Source organism: Sarcophilus harrisii, chromosome 2 (genome assembly GCF_902635505.1).
Source record: "Sarcophilus harrisii chromosome 2, mSarHar1.11, whole genome shotgun sequence".
In the NCBI taxonomy this organism is placed as follows: domain Eukaryota; kingdom Metazoa; phylum Chordata; class Mammalia; order Dasyuromorphia; family Dasyuridae; genus Sarcophilus; species Sarcophilus harrisii.
Genome location: NC_045427.1, coordinates 283,757,568 through 283,779,624, shown reverse-complemented (window position 1 = coordinate 283,779,624; position 22,057 = coordinate 283,757,568). Strand labels below are relative to the sequence as shown.

Sequence of the window (22,057 nt, the reverse complement as noted above, 5' to 3'; positions counted from 1 at the left end):
AGGGCAAAGAAACAATAAGGTAGATGGGAAAATAATGCAGTTAGTTATAGGATTGGCAGCATCATAGGGGTGAGAAATTGTGATTAATTACACCGAGAAAAATGGGCCTGCACAAATGTGGGACCAAGACCACCTCTCTTCTTTGTGTATTTATGGGACCCAGCTGTATCCTGAGGCTATTGTTAGCAGACCTAGGAATAGTCTCCTGGGAATGAGATAAGATTGTCTCTGATTGAGCAAAAACAAGCAAAGATAAGACCAGCTTGTATATTCTCAAGGATGATATGCAAATGTCATGGAATTTCTTAGGAGATGAAATTATGAGGGATAACAAGTTTTTGGCACAAAGGGATTTGCAGGTGGTGCTGAGATAATAGCACCCTTAGAATCAGAATATTTTATGAAAGCATTGAACCACTAACTTTATCTCAGAGTTTTTCTTTAATTAAAAGTGATCAATAGGAAAACAACTTCTTCATCTCACTTGAGTATTCACTTTTGAACTCATGAGTGTTTTCACTCAGAGACAAAGAAAAAGTTGATATATAAAATACAGAATAAGGTTGCAGAATAGAGTCAATTACAGAATATATTTAGTTTTCACAGCTTACTAGCTATGTGACATTAGGCAAGCTATTTAAGAAGTTGCACTAAATGACCTTAGTTACTTTCTATTGATCAGTCAACCAGGATAATAATGATGATAGCTAACATTTATATATCACTTACTTTGTACCAGGTACTATGAGTGTTTTACAATTATTACCTCATTTGATTCTCACAACAACCCTGAAGCAGTAGGTATTGTGATTATCCCCATTTTATAGATACTATAGACTATACAGATATAGTAAACAGGCTGATCAAAGATAAGTAGATTGCCTAGAGTTACACAGCTAGTAAATAAATATATTTGAATATGTCTTCATGATTCCAAACTTGGTTCTTGTATTTAGTATTATGAGTACCATCCTAGTTGTGGAGATCCAGATCCAAAAAGATGAAACAGTTCTTAGATTGGGTTTACATTTTAATGTACGAGAAGATAACAAGTACATATATAAACACATTCTCCATAAATATTAAGTTAATAAATAAAAATGTATATAAAGTGGGTTAAATACAAAGTAGATTGGGAGGGAGAGCTTTAGCAGGTAAGAGGATAAAGAAAGGCTGAGTTGTAGATGATGGTACTTGAGCTGTATATCAAAAGTGAGGTCTTCTGTGAGGTAGAGGGATGGAGAGAAGGCATTACAGGGAGGGGAATGATAGGTGTGAAGGCTTGGTGGGAAGTAGAGAGTATATTATGTAGAATGTGAGAGAAGGGCAGTTTGACTGGATTGCAATAGGGGAGAGGTTGGTCTTTTTTTGGAGCCAGGTTTGTGTGGACGGACTAAAAATGAATTAGTGGAGTTTGCATGTTCCTAAAGATAATGGGGAGTCATTGGAATTGATCAAATGGGGGAGTCCCATGATCAGACCTGCAATGTCAAGAAAATGAGTCCAAAGGGTCTTTTTCACCATTCTATCATGTTCTCAAGGCGGAGTCTCTTGAAGGACATGGAAAAAATATTAACCATCTTATTTTCCGGTGAGTTTTTATTTTTTCTGGTGACAGGTAGCTGTTAGATTATGGCCACTTTTTTGGGAACTTGAGCAGTGTGTAGGTATAGGTATGGGTGTGAAGAGGGACTGAGGTTTTATTTTTCCCTGAGGTTAGTCTTGTCCTGTACTCCCTCCCCTTTCATCTGCCTTGTGGACCGTCTAAAGGTTGCTTTGTTGGTCTGCTATTCTTACTAGATCTAATTGTCAGGGTCAAGGACCCTACCCTCCGACTTCTTGGTCATTTAGTAGCTCCCTGGAAGGCATGGTTCTTGTTCTGTGTAGACATTTGAAAGCTGGCATATTTAGTGCTTACAGTGGACATAATTTGTCTCATCAGTAGCATCCAAACTGCTTATCCTGGTATTCAACAACCTTCACAGATTTGACTCCAGCCTTCTCTTTTACTAATGATTACAGTGGAAAATCTCTGTTTTGGGGAAATGGTTGTATATGAGATTGATTAAATAAAATTGACTTTGTCTCTGTCTCTCCTCCTCTTCCCTTCCCCTTTCTTTCTAATTCTGTCACTTCTTTCCCCCCCTTTCTCCTTTTCCCCTCCCCTCTCTTCTTTCCTCTCCCCTTTTGTTCTCCCTTCCCCCTTTCCCCTCTCTTTTTCTCTTCCCTTTTACCTCCCCTTTCTCTTCCTTTGTCTTTTCTCATTCCCTCTTCTCTCTTCCTTTCTCCTCCTCTCCCTCTTTTTCCTCTCTCTTCCTTGCTTTCTCTCAGTCTCTTTCTTCCTCTCCTTTCCCCTTTTTATCTCTTTCTTGGTCTGTATCCCAACATCCCTTAAAGTAGATATTCTCTGATTTCTGTTCTTAGACTTTTTTCCTGTATATAGCGATTTTTATCATTAGCTATTATTTTTATTGTTTTATTTTATTCTGAATTTTAAAAAAGCATTTCTGTAATAGTGTAATAGAAAAAGAGATGATTGCACATGAAACTTCAAATCTATTATATACAACTTGATAGTCCTTTTAAATATATAATAAGATTTTCACGTAACTTTCCTCCCCATTCCCTAACCTCCAGGGTGATCACTATTAGACACAAAATATGTATATTGTAAAACCACTCTTTATGTACTTCTGTTTATCAGTTCTTTCTCCAGATGCAGATTATGTCTTCTTTCATAGGTCATTAATTTGGGTATTACATTAATTTATATTAATGGTCAAATGACTTAATTACCCAAAGTTTTTCTTAAAACACTATTGTTGTGACTAATGTAATATTTGATTTTGTTCATTTTGCTGTGTTATTTCATGCAAGCCTACCCACATTTTCCTAAGATCATTTTTTATAGCACAGTAATATTCCATCACGATTATATACCACAACTTGTTCAGCCATTTCCCCAGCTGATGGGCATCCCTACAATTTGCAGTTCTTTGCCACCACAAAGAGAGCTACTATAAATATTTTAGTTCATATAGGTTCTTTTCCTTTTTGTTAATTATCTTGGGAAACAGGCCTAGTAGTGCTGTTGTTTGGCCAAAGAGCCAAAGGCAATTTAATGACTTTTTGGGCATAATTCCAGGTTGTTCTCCAAAATGGTTGGATCATTTCACAGTTCCACCAACAGTAAATTAGCTTCCCACTTTTTCTATCTCCCCTGCAACTTTTGTTACTTTCCCCTTCAATCATTTTAAAATACAAAATAAGAAAAGGAAAAAACAATACATTGCCATATACACAGCAGACCACAAATTTCCATTTCTAGAAAACCTATATAATAATATACATTGTTTTCAAAGCTACCCAGCTTTTTTTTCCCTTCCTTGTTGTCTTTTCTTTTTTTTTTTTGCTCTCTGTTGCGCACTCTGTTCCCCCCTTCCTTCCCCCCCCCACCCTTTCCTTTTCCCTCACTCAAAAGAAGGTGACAATTGAGTGTGAATATATCTCTATATGTATGTATGTATATATGTGTCTGTCTATATCTATGCTTTTAGGTGTGTGTGTGTGTGTGTAAAATGCATAGATATCCATAACCATACATATACTCATATACGTGTGTAAGACCGTAAAACGCATATTTCTGCATTTCTCTGAAGGTAGATAGCATCTTTCTTCACATCTCCAAGATTTTCCTAAATTAACCAGCTTATCATTTCAAACAATATTCCAACCCAATCACATTCTGAGAGATTATCTATGAAAGTTTTTCCCCAATTTTTTACATTTCTTCTGTTCTTAGTGGCATAGGTTTTATTTATGCAAAATAATTTTAAAGTAATTGAAATTATTCTTTTTTTAATACTTCAACACCAATATTCTTCCTTATAGTTTAAGGTCTGATATTGCTGAATCTTTCCCTTGGTTTCCTTGAAGTTCCTGACTTTTTGCTCTCCCAAATGAACTTTGCTGTTATTTTTTCCAACTCAGTAAAATAATTTGGTTTTCATGAATTCTTACACTCAGTGTGAGTCAGCTATGTGATGTGGCTGCCAGGAAAGTTAATGTGATCTTGGGCTAACATAGCATCTATAGCATCATGGTTAGTTACAGAGAAGGGCACCGAGAATGATGGAATGCCTAAAACCAGTATCATATAAAAATTGGTCAGGGGACCAGTTTAGTTTGGGGAACAGAGGGCTCAGGGGGACATGTCTGCTGTTTTAAAATATTTGCAAGGCTATCGTGGGAAAGGGATTAGCCTTGTTTTTAGGGGGAGAACAAGGAGCATGTATATATAATACCTACTGTGTGCCAAGCTCTGTGCTAAGTACTTTTTTTGGAGAGGAGGAAGGCAATTGGGGTTTTAAGTGACTTGCTCGGGATCATATAACTAGTAAGTATCTCCACATTTATCATGTTGCACAAGAAAAGTCAGATGAAAAAAGGAAAAAAAAATAGGAAAAAAGCAGCAAACAACAACAAAAACAGATGAAAATACTATGTTGTGATCCATATTCAGTGCTCCACCAGATCCTTCCTAATCCTGAAATTCAGTGATCTCAAAATCTTTTTAAGCAGAGTCACAGGGCATTTGGTGCAGCTTTTGTGGATTTGGAGAGCTGCATCTCCAGGTGTGGGCTAGTGTGTCTAAATGCCCCACTTATTAGGGGTAATTAGGAAAAGGGACACAAGTAACCCCCAGTGAGGAAATTCCCTCTACCAACTTCTCAGCAACTTCAACATTTTATAGAGTTGCTTAGGACTCTGGGAGCGACTTGCCCAGGATTACTCAGCCGCTATGGGTCAAAGGCAGGACTCACATCTAGGTTTTCCTGTCTTTGAGACCAGCTCTCCCCGCTGTGTGTCCTTGCTCCTGTCACGCTGATTATTCTAGGAAATAAGATGCCTCATTGTGTCCATTGTGTCCCTGTATCTTGTGTTCTAGGCATCAAAACTGCTCTCTTGGTTGGTGGAATGGCTCCTCAGAAACAGCAAAGGATGCTGACTCGGCGGCCAGAAATTGTGATTGCCACCCCTGGGCGTCTGTGGGAGTTAATTAAAGAGCAACATCAGCACCTCTCGAATCTCAGGCAGCTCAGGTAAAAGAGCTTTTGTGAACTCTTGCCTTCTTCTCCTCAATCCAACCTGTTCCTAATTAGGTGACCTGGTTATTCAGTTACCCTGGTTTTTTCCCAGCAATTTAGTAACATGGCCTGAATGGCAGGCCTCATTTTTGTCCCAGAGGGCTTCACTGAAGCTCCCCTGATGTTATCAGTGTGTACCATGTCTGCAAGCCTCAGAGTTTTAGGTTAAAAAAAGAAATTGGTTCAAAGAATCAATTCTAGGAATTGAGTATAGGGGAAGGAGTATCTAGATTAATTTGAAAAAGACCCGGGGGTCCTAGTAGTCTGCAAAATCAGCATGAGTTAGCAGTATAACATAGCCAAAACAGTGTACATTATCTTGGTCTTCATCAGTCGACACATTGTCTGTGATGAAGAAGTTGAGCATCCATCCCATTAGTAGCCTACCCTGAGCAGACTGTAATTGGAGTATAAAATATTAACTTCTGAGTAGGAGAATCTCCAGAATGATGAGGAACAATGCAGTGGAGAACTGGTTGGTGGAATCAGGGATGTTTAATCTACAGAAAAGAAGTTGAAATGGGGTTGTGGGTAGCTAGCCAAGTATCTTAAGAATTTTCCCATGGAAGAGAGATTTTTATGCCCAGAGGGAAGAAGAAAGGATGGATGTGTTAAGCAAGGAAGGATTTATTAAGTGCCTTCTATGTGCCAAGCACTGTAAAAAGGCTTTACAAATATTATCTCGTTTGATCCTTGTAACAATCTTGGGAGGTAGGTGCTATTATTATCCCCATTTTATAGATAAGGAAACTGAGACAGAGGCTAAGAGTCTCAGGGTCACACAGCCAGTGTGTGTTTACAACTGGATTTGAACTCAGGTTTTTCTGTCTCTAAGCGTAGCTTCAGAGAGGCCAATTTCAGATTGATAAAAGGTTTTTGTTAGGTTGTTTCAGTCATGTCCAGCTCTTTGTGGCCTCATTTTCTTGGCAAGGATACCGGAGGTGTATGCCATGTCCTTCTCTAAGATCATTTTACAGATATGGAAACTGAGGCAAACAGGGTTAAATGACTTGCCCAGGGTCACTCAGTTAAGTGCCTGAGCCTGGATTTGAACTCAGGAGACTCCTTTTCCGACTCCAGGCCTATTACTATATCCACTGTGCCATTTAGTGGCCCAGAAGGAAAAACTTCCTAATAGTTGAAGTTGCCTCTAAAGTAGAATAGGCTTCTTCAGGAGATAATAAGTTTTCCTTCACTGCAGATTTAAGTCAGAGTCACCATTATATGAATAATATATTATACGGTAACAAATCTTTTATAACATGAAGGGAATGGCAGAAGGGATTCTTGCTTAGGTGACCTCTGAGGTCCTGTGTCTGTGATTCTGTGCGTAAGTAGTTTTTTGAGATTAGATCTTCTGTGTCTGGGGACCTGAGGAGTGGAGCTCGGGTGTGAGTCCCTGACTAACAGACTTCTTTTGCTGGGACAGGTGCCTTGTGATTGATGAGGCTGACAGAATGGTTGAAAGAGGCCACTTCACTGAGCTCACCCAGTTGCTGGAAATGCTGAATGACAGCCAGTATAATCCGCAAAGACAGACATTTGTATTTTCTGCCACTCTGACTCTGGTCCATCAGGCACCTGCCAGAGTCTTTCAAAAGAAAAACGCCAAGAAAATAGACAAGTTGGGCAAACTCGACATGTTGATGCAGAAAATTGGGATGAGGGGGAAACCAAAGGTAATAGACTTAACAAGGAAAGAGGCCACAGTGGAGACCCTGACAGAGACCAAAATCCATTGTGACAAGGAAGAGAAGGACTTCTATCTCTATTACTTTCTGCTTCAGTACCCAGGGAGAACCATGGTCTTTGCCAACAGCATTGACTGCATCAAACGACTTACTGCACTCCTCTCTATTCTGGAGCAAGAGCCACTTCCTTTGCATGCAAACATGCACCAGAAGCAAAGACTAAAAAACCTAGAGCGGTTTGCTGAACGAGATAAGTAAGTTGATGGTGGAGGCAGACCTGAGCCGGGAGGGAACTGAAGCTTATCTGTCTGTGGGGCAGGTGTTGTCCCTCTGAAGGGTTCTCCTGCCTTTCTTCCTTCCTACTTCCCCTCCTCTGTAGCCTTTTGGCTTCCACACCCTTGCTGAACAATGATTGACTCGTGAAACTTCATCCAGCAAGAGGAGAGAATGTTTTTCAGTCTAATTGAGTTCTTACAGTCCTGGGGCTGACCTCATTTCAGCCCTAGGAATTACATTGATCCACATGGGTACCAGAATGTGTTTGTTATGGTGAAGATACCCTACAGATTCCTCAGTAATAACAAAGTTCAAACTGTGGGCAGGATGAGGGATGAGGAAGGACAGGAAGAGACTAGGGAGGTCAGTTTCCAAACCCTCAGTTCCAAAGAAAGGGCTTAGAATATGTCATTCTGGTTGTATTGTCCAGGTTGTATTGTATGGCTCATTTCCATAGCAAATGGTTTATTATCATTCATAAAATAAAATATGGAATATTATTCCATGGGGGGGGGAGGGGGGGAGAAGGAGAATCCTGTAGAATCCAGAGCATAAAATGTTAGATGTGACTGGTCTTTGTAAAGTGAAGGCTAGACTGAAACTTAGAATATAGAATGTTATCATTAGAATAGGTATGAATATTAGTGTTGGAAAGAACCTTAAAGCTAGAAGGACTTTTAGGTATCATCTGCCTTAATTTTCTCATTTTGCAGATGAGGAAATGAAACCCAGAGAGGGTAAAAGGTTACACAATTTGCCCATGTATAATATACATGTCATATATATAATATGTGTGTATACATACATTCATTTTATACATATGTATCTACACAAACATACATATATATATATATATATATATACGCATATATATATGTATATACATACAAAGCCCTTGAACTTATCTTTAAAGGTTCTCTCTCTGTAGATTAACCGATGACTGATGGTTCTCATTGTGAGGGATTTTTTCTTTTCAGTACCATTGTACTGAATATCATCCTTTTCCCTACAGTGGTGTTCTCCTATCCACAGATGTGGCTGCTCGGGGCCTGGATATTCCAGATGTACAACATGTCATCCATTATCAGGTGAGCATTTTGGGGGGCATTTGTGGAATAATTCCCAATCTACATTAGTAAGATAAGAGGCACATCTCAGAAAGGTCATTGAACAGTGTAGAACCAGCTGAATAGTTGCAAGTTACTTTTATCAGTGAGTGATAACATTTAGAGTGAAAGAATTAACCCCTCTAAAGGTAAGGAAGCACCATTCCACTCTAAACCATTGATTTCAGATGCCTCTCATCACTCATACATTTTAGATAATTTCTCATCTCATGTAGGATAAAGTCCTGTACTGAAGATTGGGAGGGAAGAAGTAGCTGCTTATGAAACGAATAGGGCTTTGGTCTTAATGTGACATAGCAATCCAAAAATCTTAACTCCATAATTGACTACAGGAATAGAGAGAGAGGCAAAGAGTCCAGGCAAAGTTGGTGAGTATGTTGCTGTGCTTTTCCCTGGCCAGAATACATCTGGAGGGGGATGCTCAGTGTCAGGGACCACATTTTAGGAAAAATATGGGTAAACTGCTGTGAGCTATAAGTAGGTGTTCAGTGTGAATAAAAGTTGGAGGAATTGAGGATGGAGGATGTTTAGCTTAAAGAAGTGTAAATCAGGGCTGGGAGTGGGGATGATTTGGTAGGGAAGAGGGATTGGTTTTCATATATTTGAAAGGTTAGGGTTATGTGAAAGAGGAATTAGAATTTGTTCTCTTTAACTCCAGAAAGAACAAACTAGAATCCATATATGGAAATTACAGAGAAGCAGAACATATATCTTGAACCAAAAGGGGCCTCAGAGGCCTTGCAACCTAACATCTCATTGTACAGATGAGGATACTCAGGCCCAGGAGGTTCTGACTTGTCTAATTTGATACAGTAAGCTACACAGGTGGGACTTCGATCCAGGCCCTCTAAATCTAGGAGTTACTGTCTGGTTTAAATCTAGTCTGAAACACTAGCTTTGTGACTCTGGACAACTCACTTAGCCTTGGTTTGCTTCAGTATATCCTCAAATGAGGATATAATACACATCTGCTTTGTAGGGTTGTTCTAGAGATAAAATGAGATACTTGTAAAGCACTGTGCAGACCTAAAACTCTGTGTAAGTGCTAGTTGTTATATTACATGTTATTACATATTATGTTATATTACGCATGCATTATATTATATATGCCACCATCACCACTACCATTGCCACCACTGCCATCATTACTGCTACCACCACCACTGCTCCTATTCCCACTATTACCCCCATTACTAATCCTTATTCCCCTTACCATCGCCATCACCACTACTGCAGCTCCTGCTGTCATCACTGTCACCATCACTACAACCACTACTCCTACTAATCCATTCACGATTACTACCACTACTATTACCACTCCTACCCCCACTGAAGATCTTCCCCATGCTAATAAGATCAGGTACCTATGGGAAAGTTTGAGCTATCTGATAATGTCCCCTGTCCTTGGAAGGGTGGAGTAGAGAGGCTGGATGATGACTGTCAGGGATGCTATACAGAGGATTTCCTTCATTAGGCAGGAAGTTGGAGGAGGTTGCCATTTAGATCTCTTCCTCCTGTAGTTTTCATCTTTAAAATGATGAGAATGAAATGATCTTTAAGATCTCTTCCAGCTTGAGAGCTATATTGCTGTGTTCACTCCCTCAAATGATAGACTGTTAGGAATAGAAGGATTTTAGTTAACAATGCTAATTTGTTAATTCGTTTGTCCTTTATCTGATATTTACAATAATACTATGAGGTAGAAAGAGTGATTATCATTTCCACAGCAATTTGATTATCTAATTCTAGGAAGAAATTGCAGCCCTTTGTAGGATCCCACAAAATTAGTAAGTAACCAGAGCCAGGGACAGAACATAAGTTTCCCAATTTATTCCTCTTTTTCCTTCAATTTAAACTGTGCTAATATTGAGGAATATATTTACAGGACATCCTCACCATAAAAACCCTGGAACCCTGAAGTTCCAGATACTATAAAAGTGAGGTCAGCCCTAGGACTATTAGAGCTTAAATAGATTAAAAAACCTCATGGAGCCTCACAAGCACTTGGTTAGACTCATCATCCATTGTGGTTCAAGGCCTTAGCTGTAGTGCAAAAAGTGTTAGAAGACCTGGGGTTTGAGTCCCAGCTCCCCCACTTAGGCAGGTTACCTTATTCTTTGGACCTCAATGTAAATTAGGAGTGACAGATTCTAGGAAAGGCTAATTTATTCCATGACCGTGTTTATTTTTCACCAGAAGAGTCTGAGTACCCTGTCTTTCCAGAGCTAGCCTTCATATAAGCATCTTCTGATCCCATCACTAAGATACTCTCCCTCCTGTTGATCTATTTTAAAGGTCCCTCGAACCTCAGAGATTTACGTTCACCGGAGCGGCCGAACAGCCCGAGCAGCTAAGGAGGGTCTCAGTTTGCTGCTAATTGGACCAGATGACATGATCAATTTCAAGAAGATTTATAAGACTCTTGAAAAGAATGAGGAGATTCCTTTATTTCCCATTGAAATAAAATGCATGAAAGCAATCAAGGTAAAAAAAAAAAAAAGTACCAAGACAACAAACCCCCCACTTAAACAGAAATATTTCTCTGCTTAAAATAAACAGCTTTCTCCGGATTCTAGACCTTTATCAACAAACTGGGGATTCTACAGCGGTTTTTCCTATTAGGAGTAGTTAACTCAGGGGCAACATGTTAACTAACTAGAACAGCTTATGTCATTTTCTGTATCTGTTATACATAATATCTGTAATCTCATAATTGCTCTGAGGATCAAATAATAATTGTAAAATACTTAGCATAATGTCTGAGACACAGCATAATATAAATATTAGCTGTTACTATTATTATTATTATATAAGACTTTCATATCCTCACAATATTATAACTACTACTACTACAATATTGGACTTTCATATGATCAGACTGTTACTATTTTACTACTGTTTTGTTCATTTTCCAGATGAAGAAACTGAGGCAAGCTCAGGGTCATATATCTAGTAAGTGTTTGAGGCTAGATTTGAATTAATGAAGATGTACATTTCTGACTTCAAGCCCAGCATTCTTTCCCCTGAGCCACCTATTACTATTACTACTGTTATAGGACTTTTATATCCTTACTGTTGTAAGTTAGGGTTAGGGTTAGGGTTATTAATACTACTAGACACAAGACTACTAATACAGGACAGTTCCTTGACATAATAAATAATATTATTATTATTACTATTATGTTAGGGCTTTTACATACTCTTCCTCCTCCTCCTCCTACTACTACTACTACAGGACTTTGATATATAATATTATTATTACTACTACTACCACCATAAGATTTTACATAAAATATTATTTTTATTATTACTACTACTACAACTACTGAAATAATATAATATTTGTAAAGTACTTAGCACAGTTTCTGGCACATAGTAAGTGTTCAATAAGTGCTTGTTTTCCTTCCTAACTCCCAGTTCATTGCTCTTTTCACAATGTGTCATATATTCCCCTTAATTTGGCAGCACATGGCCACCTTTTCCAATCAGGCTATAATGTATATTGCCTTATAAACCGTAAATACTTGATTTCCTTGTTGTGAAATCTTGGGATAAATCACTTCAACTTTCTGGCCTCTGTTTCCCCATCTGCAAAATGAGGAAGATTGATTCAGTAATCTCTGAGGTCTTCTCCAATGCTAGCATTGTCAGTAAAGGAAATAATCATGGAATCCTAGATTTGGAACTGGAAAGGATCTTAAAAGTCATCTTATTTCAGCTTCTAATTTTTATAGATAAGAAAAATGAGGTCCATGAGGCAAAGGTATTATTAGCAAATGGCTGAACTAAGATTTGAACTCAGGTCCTCTGTGTGACTCCACAGTCAGTTCTCTTTCCATTGCACTCTTATGATCTACCTTCTTGGTCTGCCTTCTATTAAATGCTCATACTTCCTGATTTTGACTCTCCATAAATCCTACCTAAAATCCATAAGGCATTCTAACTTGTGGAGCCCTGACTTTTAATTGAGATCTGATACAAATTCCACATCATCCCCTCAGAGAAATAGGCATGATATTTACATGCCTATTTCTTGGGCCCTCATGAGTTCAAAACTAAGGGGCTGAGTGTTGGGAATTGAGAATTTCCAGGTTAAGCCATAGGTATTTGTTGTGTTATTGAAGGCCCAACTTTGGGGGCATTGTTGCAATAAACATGTTGCTCATTTGCAAAGCCTTAATTGCTCAGAGAATGTGCCAGAGAAATTGTGTAGGTCTCCAAGTAAATTAATTCAGTGTTCTTGCGTAAGGATTATTTTCACAAACGTTTTCAGCCAGATATTTGTAATTATTCTGGGCATGCATTGAATAAAAGCGCCTGATGGGAGTGATGTATACAGTACAAGATGTGGAGGCATTTAGAAAAGGCTTCTGAAGAACATTGGAAATGCCTAGGACAGTAATCCCCATCTCTTTCTCTGCTTATCATCTCCCTAGTTGATGGGAATCTCTTAGCTAGCCCAGATTTCCTTATGTTTATTTTCTGTATGTTTTATATTTGCTCCTCTCTGTTCGTAGTTGTTCCTCTTCTCTTCCCCCATTCAAATGTAAGCTTCCTCACAGCAGGGGGTATTTTCTACTACTACTACCACCATCACTACTACTAACTAGTACTGCTACCACCGCTGGTACTACTACAGCTACTATTATCCCCACCATTACTCAGTACTATAACTATCGCCACTGCCACTAATACCACCAAAACGGCTTCTATTATTCCTACCAGCTAACATTTATATAATTCTTACTATGTGCCAGGCACTATGCTAAGTGCTTGTCAAGTATTATTTCACTTGATCCTCACAACAACTCTGGGAGGAAGGTGCTATTATTATCCCCATTTTACAGATAAGGAAACTAAGGCAGAGGTTAAATGACTTTTTTCAAGGTCACACAGCTACTAAGTGTCTGAGGCACTCAGACTCGGGTCTTTCTGACTCTAGACTCTGCACTCTCTCCACTGTCCCACACTGAGAAAACAGCATATAAGGATATATAAAATAAATCTGTACATCTATTCTGTATCATCATTCTCTAACTTCAGCGTGTGTGTGTGTGTGTGTGTGTGTGTGTGTGTGTGTGTGTAGCTTTACTAAACTTAAAATGCCCTTTGATGCATTCTGAGATGCCCTTGGCTGATCGCTGCTTTTGAAAGCTTTTGAAATTGCGAGGCCAGCAAGATGCCGTACATAATAAACACGGCATTTTGTGCCAGCGTGAAAATTGTCTGCTTTATTGCAGGAACGAGTAAATTTAGCACGACAGATCGAGAAAGAAGAATACTACAATAGCCGAGCAAAGCAGCACAACGCCTGGTTCCAGCAAGCTGCCGATGCTCTTGAAATAGATCTGGACGATGATGTATTCATAGGCAAGTGGAGGGCCCTCAGGGGTGGGCGGCCAGGCTCTTGTCTGGTGAGGTCCGTCCAAGCTGAGGGGGGGGGAGCACAAAGGAGCGGGGTGGCTGCCTTTCTTTGCAGACATGTCCGGGCCCGAACAAGAACAGAATGCTAAAGCTGCAAGGGACTTTAGAAATCCCTGTTGGAGAGCCATGGAAAAGGTCAGACTAATTGTCCAAAGCAGCTGGGGCCCAGCACACGTGGGGAGTACTCAGGCTTTGTGTCATCACAGAACATGGAGCGTCAGGGCAGGCGGCGGCCTTCAGAAGCCATCTCATCAGCTCTGGGGAGGGAGCCTGAGAAGGGAAGTGATGAGCCCAAGGTGACGCAGCAGCTTTGTCAGGTTATGAGGGGAATCTGGGTTTTCTGGAGCTCCGGGGCTGAATCCTGCCCCAGATGCTAGTCACTAGCAGGGACCTCCGGAGAGTCATTACTCACCTCAGTTTCTTCAGCTGTAAAATAAAATCATAACTAGGGCCTACCTCCCAGAGTTGTTTTGAGGAGCAAATGAGGTCATGTTTATGAAAGGCTTGGCTTGGCAAAGTGCCTGGCATACAGTAGGTGCCCATTTAAGGGTTTCGGGGCAGATAGGTGACACGGTGGAAAGAGTGTTGGACCTGGAGTCGTTTCCTGGAGTTGAACTCCGACCTCAGACACTTTCTTGCTGTGTCATCCTGTGCAAGTTACTTATTGCTGTTTGCTTCAGTTTCCTCTTCTGTAAATCTGTAAAACTAAAGTAGGAAATGGCAAACCACTTTCAGTATCCTTGCCAGGAAAACCCTATATGGGGTCACAAAGAGTCAAGAATGACTGAAAAAAATGATTTGAACAACAACAGTTTAATGCTGTTCCTTTTCCTCTTCAGTGCATGGACTTAGTGCTTGGAATCAGGTATATGAGTTCACATTCTTCCTCAGCCCTGTGTGATCCTGGGCAAGTCATTTAACTTATAACTGCCTCAGTTTCCTCACCTGTAAAATGGGAATAATAATAGTATCTTTCTCCCAGGGTAGTGGTAAGGATCAAATGAGATGATATTTGTGAAGCACTTAGCATAGTGCCTGGTACATAGGGACCTATTTAATGCTGTTCCTTTCCCCCTTCAGTATGGAAAGAAGACCTTAGTTCATATTTCTCTCCAGACACTTACAAGGTAGAATAGGGCAAATTGCTTAACCATTCATCCTTAAGTTAAGGTGGAGTTTCAACTTAACCCTAACCTCTGTGAGCTTCACTTTCCTCAACTGTAAAATGGAGATAACAAAAGCATTCTTTGCAAACTTTAAAGCATTATACAAATACTATTGTTGTTAATCATACATTGATGTTCCAGTTTCTGTTCTTCCTTGGCCAAAATAATAAACGCTCACATGTATTATATAATACTTCTGCAAGATGGTGGGGCAGGAGTTGTTAGAGGTATATGTGGTAGATAGTAAAATACGTGCTAGATGTGGAGTCAGGTCATTTGGGTTTCTAACCACTTCCAGCCTTGAAGATGTGAACATGGACAGACCATGTAATCTTGAGGGAGCCATAGATTTTCATCTGTGAAATGGGGGTGATAATTGCTTCTTCCCTTGTGCCTCACAAGTGTAAATCTACACTATTCACAATTTTATATTACCTTTTCATTCCTGTTTGCCATCTTTTCTCCTTTGAACTTTAGCTTTTGATCATCTTTCTTTCCCTCAACCCTACCCTTTCAGCTTAACATTTTATTTTGTCCTGCTTCTCTTGGCTTTTTCCCTACTTCTTAAAGTCTCTTTCATCCTTCTGTCCTTCACATAACCTTATATCTTCTGAAGCTAATGAGATATTTCTCTCTCTTTATAGCCTTTTACTGATCTCATGTACCCTTGTGGGTTCAGTGATTATTTCTAGGCAGATTTCTCTGGAGAATTTGTATATTTAGGCAAGGTGACAGAATTTTATTTAACACTGACTATGTACTAGGCACTGTGTTAAGCACTGGGGCTGAAAATTGCAAACAAAAAGAAAGCCCTCAAGAAGCTTAAATTCTGATGGGAGAAGACAACACAGTTTTCAGAGAGCTGAAAAGCGGGGATAGAAAAGGTGAAGTGTGCAAAGTGCTGGAGCAGGGAGAATGCTGGAGGAAAGTCTGGAACAGAACCAGAAGAGGAGTTAGTTAGTCAGCTTTGTCCTCTCTGGACAATTCAGAAGCAAAGTTAGGAGAAGGGTCTAATCTTTCTCTCTTGGGACTATAGTCCCATTTATTAAAGGAAAGTAAATTACTGAGAGCAATCTTATAATGGGACCTGAATACTTCCCTAAACTTCAATAAAATGTCTCTTACCGAAAAGTTAGTAAATGAGTATATGTTATCTATTCTGCATAAGTCAACAGATACTAGTGAACAGATTGTCAAAATGGTCTTACTGAACGTTTCTACCTGGCAAACTAATGCCACGTATTCAAAACTGACCTCACACTTTTTTTTCCTAACCTGCCCCTTCTCTCTCTCTCTTTTTTTTTTTTTTTGCTGAGACAATTGGGGTTAAGTGACTTGCCTAGGGTCAAGTCACACAGCTAGGAAGTGTTCAGTGTCTGAGACCAAATTTGAACTCGGGTCTTCCCGACTTCAGGGTAAATACTCTATCTACTGCACCACCTAGCTGCTCTAAACTTGTGCCACCTAGCTGCTCTAAACTTGTTCCTTCTCCAGACTCCCTTATTTTTGTTGAGCGCATTCCCCATCCTCCAAGTCACTCAGGTTGGAAACTTGATTTATCTTTAGCCCTTCCTTCTTTCTCATCTCATGTGCCCAGCTAAGTTGTCAAGTCTTGTCAGTTTGACTGCCAGCAGTCAATCAATAATCATTTATTAAATGCCTATTTTGTGATAGGTTCTGAGGATAGAAAGGATGAATCAACTTGTCTTCAGGGAGCTTACATTCCATTAGGGAGACAACTTTTACATATATAAGTACGTACTAATTAAATGCAAAATAAATGTGGAGGGAATCAGGAAAGGTTTATGTAGACCAGAGGTTCTTACCCTTTTTGTTTGTGTCATGAACTCTTTAGCAGTCTGTGTTCATTGGGATCTGTTGATTTGTCACGAAGAAGAGACAATTTCACTAACTTTTCAATAAGAGACATTTCACTGAAAGCTGTGTGATAATCACATTTTTTTTTAGTAGTACAACATTGTCTTCAGAGCCTTGTCCATGGGCGTCTGTTATACATAGAAATACTGTCGTAATGAGAAGCATTTGGCATAACCAATAAAGACTTTGCTTAAACAAGGTCCTTAGAATCAGAGATTATTAAAATTAGAAAGAATCTTAAAATACTATTAGAATGTAGGATATTAGAGCTCCAAGGGATTTTAAAGTATGAGTTTTTAAAGCTGGAATGTACCTTAAGGGGCCGATGTAGGAGGCTCTTAAGAGACACAGATGAGTGCTACTTCTGATTATTTGTGTGACTTGCAAAAACTAGCCGTGACAAGTTGCCTTGAATCATTCTGCCTGCCTCCTTCCCTTTGTAGATGCAGTATAAGTTAAGCATATTTAATCTGTGTCTCAAAACAGGCAGTGGTTGGGCTGCATTCAAAGCGTTGTCTCTGGAGGGATTTTTAGCTGGGTAGTCAGCAAACCTTTATTTTTCCCATCAAGCATACAAGGATAATACCAAGCTTCTTCAAAGTCCTTTTGTACTTTACTACTCAAAAGAGCACCGAGTTTGGGAAATTATCATTATGGGGGGGTGGGAGGAAAGGTTTCTAAAAATTCCCATTAATAGATAAATAAGCCTATTTAATGTGTTGTTTTTCCAAGGAGGAAGACGTAATGAACAAGAAGAGAGTCAGAAACAAAGGCTGATGAAGGGAATGAAAAAACAGTTAAAACATCTGCTTTCCCAACCTGTATTTAAAAACCTTATGAAGACCAAGTATCCAACACAGTTTGGAAGGCTGACACTGCCTGAGATTCCTCTCCACACTTCAGAATCTGCTCTGAATACTGTATCTCAGCAGAAGAAGAGGAGAAAGAAGAAACAAATAATTATGAGTATAAATTAATTTCAGACGAGCCAAAGTTCCGTTGTTAGTTTTATACAGCCTTCTTCCTCTCCGTCTGCTCCCGTGGGCACTCCTGCTCAGCTCACACCAGGGAGAATGATGCCATGGCCGATTGGGCAGTCGCACCAGTCAAGAGTTATCCCATTCATCCTGATGTTGTTACATCCCTAACATGTCTGAATTTTTTTTTTTTTTTTTAATTAAAAGCCATGACTCAATGGAGATGGTTGTCATGAATTTTTAGCTGGAAGGTGAAACAGTTGGGATAATTGCAAAGATCTATGATAGGTGGGCTTTATGATAACATGGCCATTCAGGTTCATGGTTTTAGTACTAAAAGTGGACCTCAGAGTTCTCCCTCATTTTACAGATAAAGACCAGGGCTTAGAGGAATTAAATAATGATTTGAATGTACGTCCTTTCACTTTAAATTCATATAGTTGTTCTGTCATTTCAGTTATGTCTGATTCCCCATTTGGATTTTTCTTGGCAAAGACCTCCAGTTCATTTTACAGCTGAGTGTAAGGGGCTTATCTAGGATCATGCAGCTAGGAAGTACCTGAGGTCAGATTTGGGCTTGGGAAGATGAGTATTCCTGGCTTCAGTCCTGGCACTCCCTCTGTGTCACCTAGCTTCCCCTAAATCCGTGACTCTCCTCATTTTTTCTTAAACATTTATTTTTAGTCTGGATGTATGATTTCATTGGTACAGAGAACTTCCAGTAAGGAAACTCCTAATGTCAACGCGGATTAGCAATTGTTTTGCAACTTGCCATCTTGAAGAGTTGGCTGAGGCACAGAAATTAAGGGAGATGCTAACACAGTATGAGTCAAAGATGGAACTTAAAACTCAGGCTGTGGATCCTGTGTCCGAGGCTGACCATCCACTACAAAACAATAACCCACATTTATATATTACAGTTTACAAAGTACTGCTCAGGGGAGCCATCTCATCATTTCCCATTTGGCTTTTCTACTGGCCTTCATCATTGTGTCCACAAACTCGTCTTCCTGCCATATCAGGCAACTCTGAAACGCACATCTCTTCAGGACTCCCTGCATCTGGGGATCCTTTGTCCAGCTCCCTGAGGGAGGGTGGAGGTTGGTTATTGGAGAGTTCTTCCCGGATCCTCCAGTTAAGAGAGCTCAGGGCAACCATCTTATCTCTCATCCGGTTGCTGAACTGTATTGTGTCCCTTTGCTAAGTATTTTATTGAAGGACTGACAGACCTCTTTGGGAGATACAAGTGTTGTTATCCTCATTTTAAAGAAGAGGGAATTCGTAGCCAGAAATATTTTAAATGACTTGCTTGGGGTCTGAAAGCTTGGAAGGATCCGAACCAAGTCTTGAACCCGGACTTCCTGATTCTTTGTACTACCCCATGCTAAAGTAAATTAAAAAAAAAAAGATTGGGAATGGGCCATCTTTGCAGTTAAATGGGCTGGCAATTGGGGTTAAGTGACTTGCCTGGGGTCACACAGCCAGAAAGTATGAAGTGTCTGAGGCTAGATTTGAACTCAGGTTCTCCTGACCTTCAGGGTTAGTGCTCTATCCACTAAGATTCAGCTGCCCAAGTCTACAGCACTTTGCAAAACTTAAATTGCTATGTAAATGCTATTATGATGAATATAATTAATAATAGCATTTACACATACTAATGAAAGCTCAAAATCTACTACTCTTGTTGTGTCCACCTCTTAGATTTTGTTTTTTTATGGGTTTTTTTGGGCTAGGCAATTGAAGTTAAGTGACTTGCCTAGGGTCATATATCTAACAAGCTTTAAGTGTCTCAGTCAGGATTTGAACTCAAGTTCTCCTGACCTCAGGGCTAGTTCTTCATCTACTGCTTCATCCAGCTGCCCCTGTGTCCAACTCTGTGAGAACCCATGGATTGTATCCTTTCTCTCAAAGTCTGTCCAAACTCATTTTCTTTATTTCCATGGTACTATCTACCTCATCCTCTGCCATCCCCTTTTTCTTCTGCTTTCAATATTTCCCATCATTGGTCTTTTCCAGTAAGTTTTGTCTTCTCATTATGTGGCCAGAGTATTTAAGCCTCAGCTTTAATATTCGACCTTCAGGTGAATAATCTGAATTAATTTCTTTGTAATTATTGACAGATTTAACCTCATTTTCTAGCACCTCTAATAGATTATTTTTGAATTTTCATTAGCTGTCCCAATCAGCTAGGCCTCAACTCTGTGGAGATTATCATAGACTCATAAGACCTATGTCTTATGGCTGGAAATATGTATCTTGGAGAAGCCATGAATTTGAAACACCTTGTTTTACAGAAAGAAAACAGTCCCAGGGAAATGTGGCTCAGAGAGATTGACTTATCTGAGGTAGGGCTGGGAAGTAGAGACATTATTTGCACACAGAATTCTAACACAAACTTTTTGTCCTATCAGTATGGGTAAAACCAGAGAAGGAAAAAGTGCTTGGGAGTGGGGAGATACACAGCCATAAGCTGTGTTGATAGGCAGGCTGAATAAAATCATGGTTTTTATGTCCAGATTTGGGTAGATAAGGAAAAATACCTTTATTATTATTTTTTAATTTGATGGTTTTGAAGGGCAAAGTATGAGACTGGAATTTTCTTAGTATTAAAGACCAATAATGGCCGATGGTACTCATGGTTGGCTTGAGGTAGCAACAGAAGAGAAGGGAAGGAGAATGGGTGAGGAGGAAACAAAAATTATAGAGGTTTGGGGCAACCAATGATTACACCTTACAGAACATGCTCAGAGTTTTCATGAGTTACTGTGGGTGAAAAAAAATGATTATGACAAAACTTAGAATGTCAAACCACTTGGTTCTTCACTAGATGGGATGGCTGATCAGCACTAGACCCAAACTTCTTGGTGAGCTCTGGTGGTAGTTGTCAAGATGGCTCAGGGTCATTGCTGTGGATGAGGAGCTTCTGGTGTAGTAGACATGGAAACATTCATCCTAAAGCCCTTCCCATCCAGTTCCTTGTTTGGTCCTTACAGTAACCTTGTGAGGTAGGTAGTGAGGTCACCACGATCATACCTCTTTTATGGATGAGAATATACTGATGTTTATAATTTTATGTAGTTTGTCTAGGGTCATTGTTAAGAGTCTGGACTAAATCCCAGGTTCTCACTGATTACAAGTCCAGTGCCCATTCTGCTATTCCAATGGTGCTTTTTGCTCATGACTATCTGCTACCATGCATTTGTTGTCAGTGAGAGTTAACATTATAGATAAGACAATAAGGCTTAGAAACAAGTAGCTACAAAGGTAACCTTACAAGTGACTTTGTAGCTGCTTTGTTTGATAGACAACTGAGTCTCAGAATGGCCTATTCACCTGGCCAGGGCTCAAACGCCAAAGACTCCCAGCTGTGACTCTGTTACCCTACGATACTAAACTAGACCTCTGGTTGGATTACTAAGACTGTGATAATTACCCAGATCATTTCTTAGTGGGAACTTGTTTTATAAGTGGTGAGCATCTAACACACTTTCTTTAGTAGACAAATGATTCATCAAACACTTCAGTAGCTTTATTCAGAGAAGGGAAAAGTGGGGCAGGTGTTCAGAAATCAGCTAACTTACCCCCTATGAGGGTTTGGTCCGTGCCCCTTGGTGTGTTGCAAATGAAGTTCTGAGACTGCTCACCCACTGAGGAGATGTTTACCGGTAATAACATGGTTTCATCCAGCTTGACCAGGCCACACCCTCGACCGTGAAATTTGAGATCCTTGCCAAGACCATTTATTGATCATGCAGTATATGAATCAACGAGGCTACCCGATCTGCAGCAAACAGGTAACTCAAACCTTATACAGCAGTTGCCCCGTTAACAACATTCCTCTTAAACAATCCAGACTCATTAGGGAAAGTGGCAGGCGGGAAGGACTGGTATGCAAGAGGGAGAAAGAGCCAACTTGATGAACAAAGGTTGTTATGGCAACAAATGTAACTACTCAAAAAAAAAAAAAAGCTTTTTACAGACCATTCCAGTAATGTGTAAGGGTGTGTGTTAGGCAGGGGTCATCAAGATGAAAACATTTTGCCACCTGGGCGTAAAAATTTGAAGTATTACATAAATAGTATGTGGAGCATTGATCAGTGTACTCGAGCTGGTGGTAGAAGGGAAGCAGTGGTCTGGGAGGATCCTAAAGGGCATCAATCTGGTAAAGGAGAGCACTGGCTTTGGAATAGGAAGACTTTTAATCCCAGCTTCATCCCTTACCAGCAAGTCAGCTAGGTGAGACAATGAATAGGACACTGGTCTTGGAATCAGAAGGATGTGGGTTCCAAACCTGTTTCAGGATTTCACTTAACCTTTCTGAACCCCAGTTTGTAAAATTGGGATAATAGCACTTCTTTTTAGGTAGTATGA

General features: G+C 39.8%; 1 protein-coding gene across 1 annotated transcript in view; it reads left to right on the top strand.

Moving 5' to 3' along the window:
* The window catches only part of DDX24 (DEAD-box helicase 24), a 33,298-nt gene extending 15,394 nt beyond the window's left edge, over nucleotides 1–17,904 (top strand). Inside the window, exons 4-9 of the mRNA XM_003756159.4 lie at nucleotides 4,949–5,102; nucleotides 6,577–7,092; nucleotides 8,127–8,202; nucleotides 10,537–10,725; nucleotides 13,482–13,611; nucleotides 17,442–17,904. Of these exons, the coding sequence (XP_003756207.1) occupies nucleotides 4,949–5,102; nucleotides 6,577–7,092; nucleotides 8,127–8,202; nucleotides 10,537–10,725; nucleotides 13,482–13,611; nucleotides 17,442–17,686 (1,310 nt within the window). The 3' untranslated portion in view covers nucleotides 17,687–17,904. The remainder of the gene's footprint in view (nucleotides 1–4,948; nucleotides 5,103–6,576; nucleotides 7,093–8,126; nucleotides 8,203–10,536; nucleotides 10,726–13,481; nucleotides 13,612–17,441) is intronic.
* Nucleotides 17,905–22,057: the final 4,153 nt, after the last annotated feature.